General features: G+C 49.4%; 7 protein-coding genes across 7 annotated transcripts; 4 read left to right on the forward strand and 3 right to left on the reverse strand.

Annotated features, from left to right (window-relative positions):
* Window positions 1–33: 33 nt before the first annotated feature.
* Bathy15g00950 (predicted protein) lies at window positions 34–4,173 on the forward strand (the record flags this gene model as incomplete). Its single annotated transcript, XM_007508928.1, has 1 exon — window positions 34–4,173. The coding sequence occupies one exon, from the start codon at window positions 34–36 to the stop codon at window positions 4,171–4,173; it is 4,140 nt and encodes a 1,379-aa protein (XP_007508990.1).
* A 161-nt stretch (window positions 4,174–4,334) lies between these two features.
* Bathy15g00960 (predicted protein) lies at window positions 4,335–5,378 on the forward strand (the record flags this gene model as incomplete). Its single annotated transcript, XM_007508862.1, has 1 exon — window positions 4,335–5,378. The coding sequence occupies one exon, from the start codon at window positions 4,335–4,337 to the stop codon at window positions 5,376–5,378; it is 1,044 nt and encodes a 347-aa protein (XP_007508924.1).
* A 242-nt stretch (window positions 5,379–5,620) lies between these two features.
* Window positions 5,621–6,442, reverse strand: Bathy15g00970 (unknown protein; the record flags this gene model as incomplete). Its single annotated transcript, XM_007508703.1, has 1 exon — window positions 5,621–6,442. One exon carries the CDS (start codon window positions 6,440–6,442, stop codon window positions 5,621–5,623), a length of 822 nt encoding a protein of 273 aa, XP_007508765.1.
* Window positions 6,443–7,279: 837 nt separating this feature from the next.
* Bathy15g00980 (tRNA (uracil-5-)-methyltransferase) lies at window positions 7,280–8,632 on the forward strand (the record flags this gene model as incomplete). Its single annotated transcript, XM_007508869.1, has 1 exon — window positions 7,280–8,632. One exon carries the CDS (start codon window positions 7,280–7,282, stop codon window positions 8,630–8,632), a length of 1,353 nt encoding a protein of 450 aa, XP_007508931.1.
* A 64-nt stretch (window positions 8,633–8,696) lies between these two features.
* Window positions 8,697–9,921, reverse strand: Bathy15g00990 (unknown protein; the record flags this gene model as incomplete). Its single annotated transcript, XM_007508850.1, has 2 exons — window positions 8,697–8,700; window positions 8,735–9,921. 2 exons carry the CDS (start codon window positions 9,919–9,921, stop codon window positions 8,697–8,699), a joined length of 1,191 nt encoding a protein of 396 aa, XP_007508912.1.
* A 126-nt stretch (window positions 9,922–10,047) lies between these two features.
* Window positions 10,048–12,877, reverse strand: Bathy15g01000 (predicted protein; the record flags this gene model as incomplete). Its single annotated transcript, XM_007508831.1, has 2 exons — window positions 10,048–12,394; window positions 12,522–12,877. 2 exons carry the CDS (start codon window positions 12,875–12,877, stop codon window positions 10,048–10,050), a joined length of 2,703 nt encoding a protein of 900 aa, XP_007508893.1.
* Window positions 12,878–13,004: 127 nt separating this feature from the next.
* Window positions 13,005–13,469, forward strand: Bathy15g01010 (mago nashi; the record flags this gene model as incomplete). Its single annotated transcript, XM_007508890.1, has 1 exon — window positions 13,005–13,469. One exon carries the CDS (start codon window positions 13,005–13,007, stop codon window positions 13,467–13,469), a length of 465 nt encoding a protein of 154 aa, XP_007508952.1.
* Between the last annotated feature and the right edge of the window lie 105 nt (window positions 13,470–13,574).

A 13,574-nucleotide genomic window follows, 5' to 3' on the forward strand; every position in this document is an offset into this window, starting at 1 on the left:
AAGAAGAAGTAAGACCAATTGAAAAGTAATAAAATGAAATTCGAAGCGGACTTGTCGGTCGTGCGAGCGGCGAGATTATTGTTGAGAAGAAGAAGAACAGATGAAGAAGAAAAAGAAGAAGAAAGAGGGACGGATGAAAGTGGAGATATGTTTTCTGCGTTTTGTGTCGTCGATGATGATGATGGTGATGCGTTTGAAGAGGAGGAGGACGGCGTTGAAGATGATGATGATGGAAAGAAGAAAAAGAAGAAGAAAACGATGTGGACCGGGAGCGAAGACGGGACGATCGTCCGGTGGCAAAGTGCGTCGTTTACGTCGTCGTCGGTAACAAGAACAACATTTTTCTCCTCGCACAAGGAGACTGTAGTACAAAGCGGCGACGAACTTAAGTTTCAACCGACGCACGTCATGCGCGGGCACGACGGCGCGGAAATCGTATCGATGTTTCGTAGCGCTTCCTTTCGCGTGACGTCGATATCGAGAGACGGCAGCGTGTGCGTTTGGAACGGGAGAACTATGCAATGCGAGGAGAAGAGACACGTGGATGATTCGCAATCGACGACGCGAATATTAGATTGCGTTTTGTTGGAGATGAAGGGGGGGTTGGAAGTTGTCGTGGTGGCGACGTTGGACGCGGGGGTGACGGCGTACGACGCAAAGACGATGAAAAGGATCTCGAAGGTTTGTATCCACAGTGGCAGTAGCGGTGATGATAAAAACAGTGACGACGATGCGCTGGTGGTGAATTTAAAACTTGGTGCGCCAGAAGGCGTGCGATGCGACGAGATTTTAGCGACGTTTGACGACGGCGATGTCAAATTGATCAACGTGAAAGAGGAAATTGAAAAGCAACACCAACAACTCGCTAAGAAACAACTCGAAAAAGAGAAAGTTATCACAGCAGCGGTAGCAGCGCCATCGTCAACAGCAATGGCAGAGACGACTGACGAGACGGACGGTGGAGATGCAGATACGAACCAAAACAACGCCGCGCAGACGAGATTTGCCGAATACGCCGGTTTAGGCGGAGGAAAAAGAAGGCGATTTCAGAACATGCCGCCGTCGACGAGTACGAATGCGTCTGAATATGGTGCCCTGAGAAGTGGCGACAATGCAGTGGTTTCCTCGCAAACATATTTATTCAGAGAGAGATGGATGATGATGAAGAAGAAGAATACGACGATGACGGCGCAATCTAATCCCAAGAGTGGAGATACTATCAACGTCAGTAGGAGTAGTAGTACTAGTAGTAGCAGCGGTAGTAAACACGACGTAGGATTTAGTTTAATAGCGTTTGGACTCGCAAACGGTATCGTCGAAGTACACTCGATGGATGATGATGATGATGATGATGATGATGATGATGATGATGATGAGAAAGAGGCGTGCTCTAGTTCAAGCAACCATCGTCACAAAGGTGCGGTTCGGTGTCTCGCTCAGGTGAAAATTCCCTTTGTGAAGAATAGCGATGCGATCGCCGACGAGTTGCTTCTTTTTGCGAGTGGCGGTGATGACGGGACAATGAAGCTTTGGAAGGTCGAGAAGAGAAAAGGTCAGCGAAGTCTTGAACTCGTCGCGCAGTCTCGGCATCACATCGCACCAATAGTTGCAATCTTACCGCTCGAGAGTAATAAAGGTAGAGAACAAGAAGAAAAAATAGTTCAGTTCATGACGATATCAGAAAATGGCGACGTTGGCATTTTAGGAGTCGCCGCCGAAGAGGCAGGATTAGCATATCACACCGAAGACGACGATGATAGTAAGAACAACAGGGGTATTCCGTTTCGAATCGCGGAGTGTAAAATATTCTCGCGATTCGAACCGGACGATGATTTGTGCCCCTCGAAACTGACGCGAGGCGTTTGCGAAATTATCCTCGACGAGAAGATGCATTTGCTTCGAATTTTATACGTTTCAGGAAGTGTAAAGATTTGGGATACGCTCGGAGATGAAGTTTTAGAGAGAGAATTGTACAGTTCTTCGTCGAGCGTGGAAATGTGGAAACAATCGAGACCGTCGGGACCACCGGAGATGAGGTTCGCCGGCGGAGGGAAATTTTGGAGAGTGCGTGAAAGCGCGTCTTTATCAAAAATAGAATCGCCAAACTTGAACAGCTGGTTTCGCGAAGACGTCGTGCCGCTAGCTTCGTCCAACGCGCCGTTTCTTATGAGTCTCGCGAATCTTGGGAAAATAGTGGCGAATAGTTTGTCGCAGCAATCTTCAGATGCTGCCACGTCTGCGTTATCGGTCGCTTTTCGAGTAACTAACGGGCGGCAAAAACGAAACGTGATTTTTTCGAAAGTTCGCGTTGGACGTAACAACGACGCAACGACGGTGGTACTTCTCGATGACGATAAATGCGACGACGAAACAAGTTACGATGATTTCATGGAAGCTACGATTGCTCGAGTGGCGGTTGAGGCTGCGTCTTCTTCTTTCTCATCCAAGAGGAATTCTGCGATTGAATCTATAGGGATCCAAGAACTCACCGAGATGCAAGCGAGACGACTATTCTTCCGATGCGTATCTCTTTGGTCGAACGAAACGCCGTGCATTCGAGCAGCGTCGAGAAGCATCGCGAAAGCGGTTCTCCACAAATCTGGTATCTCCGAAGCGCTACGTTTACCGGCGCCGCCCGAAGCCGACGAGGACGAGCGAGACGAAGAAGAGAGAGGCGACTTGTTCGACAGAGCTGCTGCGAAAAATGGCAAATCAGAGGAGGAGGAAGAGGTTGCATCGTTTTGGCGCGCGTTCTTCATACGGAAAGAGGACGAAGCTATCCTTTCGTCTTCGAGTGCGAAAATACACAAAGGCGTGTTTGGTCTCTTCGTATGCGCGGTTGGTTTACTCTCTTCGGACGAAAGCACGAGTGATGCTCGAATCGCAGACGCCTGGAAAGGCGCGGCTATTGCGCATCTCTTGAAGTTTGTCGCTCACGCGGGCGACAACGATTCCACGCTCGCACACTCGTTGGCCTCGTGCATTTTACGAAGCGGTATTTACGGTGACGACGACGAAGACGACTGCAACGAGGACAATTACGCCAGCGTAAACGGGTTCAACAACAAAGATTGGTTTTCGTGCGTCCGAGATCCGAATCGCTGTCTCGAAGATGCTTTTAAATCGTCTTCCTTTGAAGTCTTGACGGCTTTGGCGTCCGCCTCGCCGGCGTTTTACGTAGCGCACGTGATGAAACGCTTCCGCGAAATTCCAGCCGATTCGCCTTTACACGTGACATCCATCGATGCTTTAACTGAAGCCGTTTTACAATCTTCCGCGAAAAGATGGACGTTTGAGCCACACGTCGTTTCTATCGCAGAAATGCTGTCGTTATGCGTGAGCAGTAACATCAGCGGCACGCTCTCCAACAGCGGAGGGGGCATGCAAATGGCGGAAATTTCGTTAGCCGTGCAACTCTCGCCGACGCCCGCACAGGCGCCAACTACGCCTTCGAGTTTACGCAAGACGTGTAAACGCTCGGTTGTCTCGTTAGCGTTAATGCTCGCTAAGCGTTGTCGAAATGTTGCATTCCACGAACCGACGAAACGCTTGGCCGTAGGTCTTCACGGCGCCGTTAAAGGCGGATCGCTCCTCGCCGTCTACGATTTATCTGTTGGACAAAAATGGCGCACGTTGGAGGACGACACCGTGGACAACGCGGCGGAAAAATTCGCGAGCAGCGCGGCGAGCGGCGTCTCTGGCGTCGTCGAAGCGTTGGCTAAAGAAACCTTCGGATTAGGCATCGGAGATTTACAGCGACAAAGTCCGGCGAAATCAACAAACAACTTGAGAAGACACTCGCAACAAAAATCGAGCGCGAGTTCCTCGAACGTCATCTGCTCCACACTCGGTGCCGTCGCGTTCGACGAGGAGGGCCACCAGGTAGCCGCCTACCTCCACGAACGCTGTTTCGTGTACGTCTGGAACGTCAACCCGAGCTGGCGTCACGCCTTTGCGCGCGGCGTCGTTCCTCTCGGCACGTCCCAACGCATGCCTTGCGTCCCGCTCGACGACTTGGATACGACGAACACTGCTAAACAACAACAAGAACAAGAACAAGAACAAAAGCGAATAAAAAACAAGAGCATAGCTTTGCGATGGAAAAGCAGCAACGAATTGCGGTTGCAGCACGGTAGATTGGACATGGTCTATCGAATAGGTGCCGATTATTAGAAAACATCTCGATGCAAACGTTGTTGTAGCACAGTCCTCTTTCTTCGATTTTGACGAGAATATTTCTTTTTTTCTCCACTTTTTATCTCTCACAAAACACGCTTCTTTGTCTCATCGTCGTCAGCGCTCGCAATCATCAATACGAACACCACGCGACGAGAATGGGATTCAGAGATTCAGCGCCTTTATCCGATTTGAAAGCGCCTCCTTCTCGTCCACCTCCTCCTGACAACACCAACGACGAAAAGAATCATCGTCAGAGTTTTTCTCATCATCAGATCGGAACGACACCTATACCTGCTGCTGCTCTGACGAGGAATAGTACTGCTGCTGGATATTCTTCTTTGCATCAAAGTTTTCCTGCGGCGGCGGCGTCCTCGTCGCACGCGTCGTCGTTTGGTTCTGGATTTCAGCAGCAGCAGCAGCAGCCGTCGTCGTCGTCGTATGCGCCGGTTCAACACCAACACCAACACCAACACCAACACCAACACCAACACCAACACCAACACCAACACCAACAACATTTCATGCCACCGTCTCCGGTACCGCCGGCATCCGTTCATGGCATTGCGTCTGCGCAGCAACAGCAATTACCGGCGGCGCAGTTTTTCAATCCGAACTCGCAGCAGCAGCCGTTCATGGTGCCACAACAACAACAACAACAACAGCAACAACAACATCCTTCTTTGACGACGGCGTTGAATAATCAACCGTACCAGCAGCAGCAAATGCCAGGAACGACTACCACAACCGTTCGCGGGCGCGAACGGTACTGCTCTGGGGGCGCGTGGGTTGGCCCGGCGCCGGCGTGGCCGACGCCACCGGCGACGTGTTCCGTGGAGACGTGCGATTTTTCGCGAGTGAAGCCAGAGTACGCGAAATGTTGCGAGACTTTTAGGAAGAGGTACGAAGGGTTGTTTGGTGGTAATAATAGCGATAGCAATAGCGTGTCCTTCGCGAAGAAGAAAGAGTTGGAAGTCGTGAGTAGAAAGATTGGAGGTTTATTTTATTTGATGGGGAAAGATATCGCGGAGGAGAACGGCGCGGTCACTCAGGAGTTGGGCGTAAAGTTGAACGATTTAGCCGGCGCGTTAGAGCGCATGGATTTTGGAACGGTCAACGCGGTTTTGTTAGATATAGGCGCGAAACACTGGGAAGAGGCCGTGTATTGGTACCCTGGCTTGAAACGAATCGTGAAGCAGTAAATATAGTAGTTTACACGTATATATAACAATGTAGATGTTGTTAGCAGCGGATATTATAGTTCTAAACAAAAAATGTGCGAGCGCGAGCGTTCATCATCAAACTCTTCTTTTTTGCTTTGCGCAAATGACGTGTGCTGTTTGATGATGAATGGTGAAGCGATGTTTCCATGCCGTGTGTGTGTGTGTGTATGTGTGTGTTTCTTCTCCTCTCTCCTCTCTTCTCTTCCTCTTCCCTCCTCCCGTCAATATTTTAAAGCCGGGACGCCTGGAAAACCTGGCAAGTGCAACGCTTTTCCGTTTTGCGGCTTTTCCAAGTTCAAAACGAAAGGAACGAACGCTTTTGCCCACTGCGTGTACTTTTCTCTCTCCGTGATGCCGTGTTTTTCAAATTGTTCGTCTCGAAGTTTATCCTTTTGCACGGGCTGATACTGGTTCTGCGGCGGCATCCCACACGTCATACCTGGTAAACAGCCGGGATCGATGGACGCGCAAATCACCTCTTCCTCCGCCTTTTCACCTTTAAAATCTCTCGCCAACATTTTCGTCGCGGCTTGTATGCTCGCCAGGGACACTCGATATGGCGCGACGGCGTGCACGCACGGCGGATGAATCACCTGCGTCACGTTCACAATCTTCCTCGGTCTCACGTGACACGAACACTCCTCCGGCGACCTGAGCGACATCCACCCTTTCCCTAAAACCTTCTCGTCGCCGCAAACCATCGTCCCGGCGAACGCGCTTTGGACGTTCAAGACACCTTTCATATCATCGCACGATCGAGCCCAATGTTGCGGCTTTTCCGCCCACATTCTCGGCGCGCACGACGTTTCGTGCATGCTCTCCGCGACCGTTTGCGGTAACTTCCCCACGTTCGCCACGACGATATCCGGCGTTCGTCCGTGCGTGAATAAAATTTTATCTTTCCACTCCCCCACCGCCACGTGCGATTTTAAATCCAAGCGTTCAATCGAGAGTCGCTCGCCGAGAAAGTACGAGGCGAATTGGTCTTGCATCTCGATCTTTGCCGATTCAGACGTCGTCGCAGCTGCCACGAAAAAGTACATGTCCGCGTAGTTTAGAAACGCGTCCGTGATAAACGGTCCTATAGTAAAAAATTTCGTCGTTTAAAGTCGTCGTTTACACAGAGAGTGACAAACAGAGAGAGAATGGGAGAGAGAGAGAGATGGAATGCGTTAATAAAAGGTATCCGAAGGAGAGAGAGAGAGATGGAGTTAAAGCGCTTTTTTTTCTTGTCAATCACATTCTCTTGGGAAAGAAACGACCAAATTGAAAATCACCTAATCCGTGGCCGGCGTCTGCGATTATCGCGAGCGCAGAACACGGTTGCTCTTTACTATTTTTCGATTTTGCTTTAGTGGTTGCTTTCTTGGTCGTCGTCGTTGTCGTCGCAGAGCACGAAGAAAACTGTTGGCGCAGCGCGAGCAGCGCTTTTCGTCGTCCTCGAAGCATTGCGTTTGATATCTGACGACTTTTTTTCTGAAGGGGGGTTGCCTCCTCTTTCTCGGATCTCTCTTTCTTTGCCACGTGGCAAAAAAAAAGATTCAAGAAAAATGACAATCCTCGCGCCTTTAAAACTTCCTCCTTCTCCCGCGAAACTAAAAAACGTGGTTTTCCTCTTCGTTGTGTTCTCTTTTTGCAAAAAAGTGTTCGTCGTCCTCCATTTTATTCTTTGAGAGAGAAATGCCCTAATGAGAGGAGCGGCAACAACAACAACAATCCTTCTTAGAATAACATATCGAACGACGACTTTACAAAAAACTTTTGTCGCTGCGAGTCAAACTGCTTTTACCGAAACGTCGAGAGGAAAAAGAAGAAGCAGAAAAGCGAGGAGTCGCGTTTTGAGCGCACTCATGTCTCCCAATCATCCCGGGAAACGCAATATGTCGCAGGCGAAAAAGCGATACGTGCGAAACCCAAATTTACCTTTTGTGAGCAGAGAGTTGTTCACGAAAGCGCGCTTAACGGACGACGAGGAGAAACAGTTATCCGCGGAGTCGTACGAGGAAGTTTTAAAGGCGAAAGCGAACGCGATCGAGGGTTTATTGAGGCCGTTTTATGATGGTGGTGACGAGGATGAGAAGAAGAAGAAGACGAAAAGCAGAATCGAATTCGAAGTGTTTGCGAGTCCAAAGCTGAAACATTTTCGGCAACGAGTACGGTTCGGCATCTGCGAACAACAACAACATCGAGAGCAACAACTATTATCAGAGGAAGAAGAGAAAGGAAAGTTCGATTATTGCATCTTTGAGCGGTCTGAAATTACGAGAATAGAAACAAAATTCGACATCGCCTCGGAGTCGTTGCAAGCGATTATGAATAAACTGCGCGAAGCGTTGAACGAGGACGACCGATTCCAGTCCTTGAGAGAAGGTCGGCTCTCGGCGGTGACATTTCACGAAAACAGGAAGAGCACGGAGTGCGTGGTAACGTTGTGGAGAGGAGAGCCGTTTCGAGAAGATTTTGCAAAGGTGAGTGGTCTGTTAGCGAAAGAGATTGGGGTGAAAGCGATTGTCGGGAGGACGAAAGGCGATAGGAGAGTGTCGAATGATAGTACCGAGGATTTCGTCGTCGAAGAGATGGAGATTAAAGACAACGAGAGTGGCACGGGCAGAGTTTTACGATATAAACAACCGGAGGGATCGTTCTCTAACCCAAACGGCGACATCGCGGAAATGACTGCGAATTGGCTGTGTCGAGCGATGGAAACGGATGAAATTGCAGCGCAAACGGCGAGGTCGTTCGTGGAACTCTATTGCGGGAACATGAACCACGGGTGTTATCTCGCAAAATATTTTCCGAGAGGTAAAGTCATAGGCGTAGAACGAGACGAGAACTTGTGCCGAGCGGCAGAAGTAAATTTAGAGATGAATTCAATAGAAAACGGAACGATTATAAACGCACCGGCGGAGATTGTCGCCAGACGATTCCTCTCCCGCCTGCGAAAGAAGAAACGAGGCGAAGAGAACATCGAAGGCGAAGAGTACCCGTTCACGGAAAAAGATTTTTTCCTCGTGGATCCTCCAAGAGCTGGATTGGATGAAATAACCTTAGATTTAGCGAGAGAGTTTAAAGATATAATGTACATATCTTGCGACGCGAGAAGTTTAGCGAGAGATTTAGGGGAGAAGAAATTGAGCGAAACGCATCGAGTGAAAAGGCTCGCCGCGTTTGATCACTTTCCGTGGCACGCGGATTTCCTAGAAGTAGTTTGTCAGTTAGAAAAGAAAGAATAGAGAGCCTTAAAATACTATTTCTACATGAGGCCACGGCCTTTTGTTCTTCGTTTTTGTTTCGTCGCTAACTTTTGTGGAACGTCACGATACCAATTCACCAACAAAGTGTTCCTTTCTCCGGCATCTTCTAAAGCCTTTTCGACGCTGTGATAACTCGTTTCGTGCACTTTAAAAGCATACATGCTGTTGTGTCGAAAACCAAACTTCTTTTCGCAAGGTGCGGCGTTGTTGTTCTTCCTGTCTCTCTCTTCGAATTGCTTCGCCGTGTGTACGCACGTGCCGTACTTACTTTCTTGCTTCTTTTCGTCTCCTCCGTGAAGCCCCGGGAAATAAAATTGCATCGTCGCCAACTTCTTCGGCGTATCTGGGTGTACTCCAATCGCGTACCCGTTCTCGCCCATCTTGTCCGTTTGCAACCTAAAATCTGTCGGCACGTTACCAGTAATCATTTTATCTCGCCATCCCTCCGGCAACTTCAACTTATCGTACACGAGATTCTGAAATCGTTCGCTGAACAAAATCTGTTCCACTCTTCTCCACGTTTCCTTCGCGCTCTCGAAATCCCTAAACCCAGACTTCTCCACTCTATTCTTTGGATCGATCACATCGTACCCGCTCAACTTCCATCGCAAATCCTTGAATTGATTCGACCCCGCCGCCGAATAACTCTTGCACTTTGCGAGCTTCCAATCTCCCGCTTCCGAACATCTTCCTTTCTCCGTCGGTTCCATCGAAGCAATCAGAGGAAAATCAGACAGCATTTTCTCGTATAATTCCGGAGGGAACACGTTACAAACGTAAACGATTTCCTCGAACGGATCGGATGTTGTTTCCGTTCTTTTGAAATTTTCCAACACGTAGTCCAAATCTGTCTCGAAATCCACTGGATTCACTTTATTCACGTCGTCGTTCGTCGGGCAGGAGACGAGGACATTTTTGAACGACGACGACGCTTCTTTTTCATCAAACGAAGCGCCCACTTCTACTTCTACTTCTACTCCTTCTCTCTTCTTCTCGACGTATTCATCGTCATTCTCTAGACGACTGGTTTCTCCTAGGGGTGATGATGAAGTTGAAGTTGAAGAAAAGAAATCCAATTCAGAATACGTAAAAGTCACGAACGCCAAGAGGAACACGAACAACATCTGCACCGATAAAGCTTTCGAAGAAGGGCTTTGCTGCTGTTGCGACTGTTTAGACCTCGGAGAGATGAGCGTGGTGTTTAGCGCATCTTCCAAGACGTCTTCTTCGGGAAGGACTTTGGGATGATATCGGTTCCGCGAGTGCATTTTTGTGAAGTGGAAAGGACAAGTAAATACGTTTGGATGACGACGACGATCAAATTCGATCGTCTCCGTTTGAAACGTGCGAAAATAACAACACGCTACTTTCTCTCTCTTTCTCTCTCTTTCTCTCTACTCTATCTCCATTTTTCGTTGCAAATCTTCCTCTTCTTCTTCCTCTCGTTCTACATTTTCTGGCGTCGCGAGCGATAAAACCTCCGAAATCCTCTCCCGGTGAGATTTCAAAAGGTCCCAGTCTTCCCATTTGACGCGCATGCCGTCGAAGGCGCACGCGAATACGTGTTGATTTTGTTGATATTGAGGAGGAGAAGAAGGAGATGAAGAAGAAGGTGCAAAAATGTCTTTCGGGTACCGTTGCGAGAAATGGGTCAAACACACCGTCTTTGCGTTTGATTCTCGACCTACTCGCAACGCTTCCTCGGTCGTGCAATGTTTCTTCTTCTTCGCGTGCGACCATAAGCTATTTCCGAACGTCGCTTCGTGGATTAATATGTCAACCGCGTATGCAGCTTTGGCAAAATCTTTAGATGGCGTGCAGTCGCCGCTGTACGCGACGGAGCGTTTGGTGGTGAATAATCCGCGGAGGATAATCGCGAAGGCTTCCGGACAGTGCGTGACCGGGACGGAGACGATTTGTTCACAGTTGATGGTTTGCGCGACGTATGCGGCGACGTCCGGATGCTTTGGTTGCAATGATGAGGAGCTACCATTTGAAAGAGGTGGAGGTGGCGGAGGAGGGTGCGTCAAACCGGGCTTGTTCATGATGGAGATGTGGAACGGGCCGCCGATGCCGCCGCGCGCTTGCAAAGCGCTCGATTTCACAAACGTGTATTTGAAACTCGGAACCTCGATGGTTTCGAACCACTTTTGAATTGGCGTAGGGCCAACGATAAGTAAAGGAGGTGGTGGCGTAGTGAGAGTAGAACTCGTCGTCGACGACGATGCCTGTTGTCGCAAAGCCTCGTATCGAGCGTCGAGAATAGCGAGAATACCAAGACAGTGGTCCGGATGGTGGTGGCTAATCCAGATCATTTTCAATGTCTTCAGCGCGTTTAGACATTCCTCGCGACCTAAATACCGTCGCATGGCGCCTAAACACCCTTCGCCACAATCGAGTAAAATCGACGATTTCGATGCTCCTCCTTCTTCTTCATCGCGCAAAAGAATCGCGGATGCCGCTCGATACTTGGACGGTTCAGCGCATCCCGTGCCTAAAAAGATCGTTTCCGGACCTCCCAACGCGCTCAGAGGAGCCGCTCGGCCTTTCTTCGGGTGCGCGGGATACTTACCAAACGACGCCGGTAATAAATTTTCTTCTTCTTCATCCTCTTCTTCTTCGTACACATCGCCACCGCTGCCAAAAATTTGGCGTTTCGCTTTCCTCGCGTTTTCTTTGAACGTATCGAACCGTTCCAAGTTTTCGAACACGTCGCGCAAGGCAAGTTTAGGCAATTTTGGATCACCCGTTCGCTCGTTTAGCATCTCTTCACCTCGTGTTATCGCGTGTCGATTCTTTTCACCGACTGTGTTTCGATTGGAATAGAATGCAACCTCGTCGCATAATCCAAGAGTAGTAGATGTCGTCTTCTTGGAGTCGTCATCTCCTTCTTCTTCGCGAGGCAGACATTTCGATGTCGTCATCAAGCTCTCCGGTAGTGGGAATACGGATGGAGCGGCGCAGTGCAAACGCGCTAAATGTCTCATTGAAGATCTGAATCCAACCTCGTTGTGACTTTCATCGCCGCCGCCGCCAATCGTGAATACATTTTTGCGATCGATTTCAAAGCCCCCCTCCTTGACGTTGTTTTCCTTCCCGTCGCGTACCAAAGAAGAAGAGGATGAAAGAAAAAACAGTCCGCTGATATTATGCTTACGCATGCTATTGTTGCTCAATAGGCACTTACACAGCGCGTGTTTCGATTTCTTCACGTCTTCTTCGGTGCAGTTCAAGATGAGAATTCGAACCGGTTCGTGAGTATTTTCGCCACCTTCTCTCTCGTTCAAAAACTCGTCTTCGTCTTCCTTCTCCAAGACTTCCAAAACGTACCCGAGCATCCGTTTCGGCGGCGGCGGCGGCGGTGGCGGTTTACTGCTACATTCTCTCGTTTCTTTTCGGTTCTGTTCTCGTCGTTGCTCTATCATTCCTTCTTCTGTTTCTTCTTCCTCCTCCTCCTCCTCTTCGCTACTACCGCTACTACTACTACTACCGCCGCTGCTCCCATCCGCGACGCCTCCTCGTTTCCGTTTCCTTATCCGCATCTCGCGCCTCTCTCGAAACCGGCACAGCGCGCACACCTCCACACCCTCTGCATCGTCTTCAACAACATCCATCAACGGCCACACAATCACGTCGCTGTCTTGGTAACACAAATTCTCATCCTCTCCCGCGTCTCGCTCTTCGCCCGCCAAGGAAACGCCGGTCACTTTCGGATGCTTCCATTTCACCACCGCGGAGAGACTTCGAAGAAGAAAAAGAGAGAGATAAAACTCGCGTCAGTACTAGAGAAAAGAAAGAGAGAGAAAGAGACGCGATAAAACCGCGAGAACGAACGAACGAATGAAAATCTCGCGCGACGCGCTCTCACCTCTCCACGACAGTTTCCACGCCTCGTTTCCCAACCACCGCGCATTTCTCGTGTCCATCCGCACTTAAGCGTAAAATTAAAGAGCACACGCCGGCTAAACTTTCGTTCATATCGTCACCAAGTGCGAAAATCGCGGATAAGCCTTTCCTCGGTCGCGAGTACGTTTCCATGGTCACTCGAGAGAACGATTCCGGACAGTTGAATAAGTACTCTCTCGGGAACGAATGTGACGATGCATTCCCCCCGGTCGTCTTGACGAGCAACGCGTTGCTCCGTCCAAAATCGTACGTGAACGACGCGCAGGTGAGAAGAGGAGGAGGACTCGCGTCGTCGTTTTTGCTTTCTTTCGTCTTCATCTTTCGCGTCGTCGTCGTCTCTTTATCTGTTGTTCTTCATCCTCGTTCGTATCTCAAATGCGACACTTTTTCTCGAGAGAATTGGATTCAATTCATCGCGTTAAAGAACGCATCGTAAACGGTCGCAATGAGAGACTCCGTCGAGACAGACGATCGGGAAGATTTTTACGTCCGATACTACGTCGGCCACAAAGGTAAATTCGGCCACGAGTTCCTCGAGTTCGAGTTCAAACCGGACGGAAAGTTACGGTACGCGAACAACAGCAACTACAAAGGCGACAAGTGCATTCGGAAAGAGATGTGCGTTTCGCGAGCGGTGCTCAAAGAACTGAAACGAATCGTCACAGACTCGGAGGTGTTGAAAGAAGACGACGAAAACTGGCCGGAAGCGGACAGAGTTGGACAACAAGAGCTCGAAATCGTCCTAGGAAACGAACACGCGTCGTTTCAAACCGCGAAGATTGGGAGCCTTTTAGACGTGCAAAACTCGAAAGATCCGGAAGGTTTGAAACAGTTTTATTACTTCGTGCAGGATTTGAAGTGCTTCGCGCTGAGTTTACTGAACGTGCACATGAAAGTGAGACCTATTTGAGGAGTCTTTCGTGAGAATGACGATGATGTGCAGTAAAAGGATCTGGTGTAGTTACGCGAGAATATCGTCAAGTCGTCGTCTTCGTCGGGACGCGCTTTTGAGCCG

The sequence above is a fragment of the Bathycoccus prasinos genome, assembly GCF_002220235.1.
Source record: "Bathycoccus prasinos genomic : Chromosome_15".
Taxonomy (NCBI): Eukaryota; Viridiplantae; Chlorophyta; class Mamiellophyceae; order Mamiellales; family Bathycoccaceae; genus Bathycoccus; species Bathycoccus prasinos.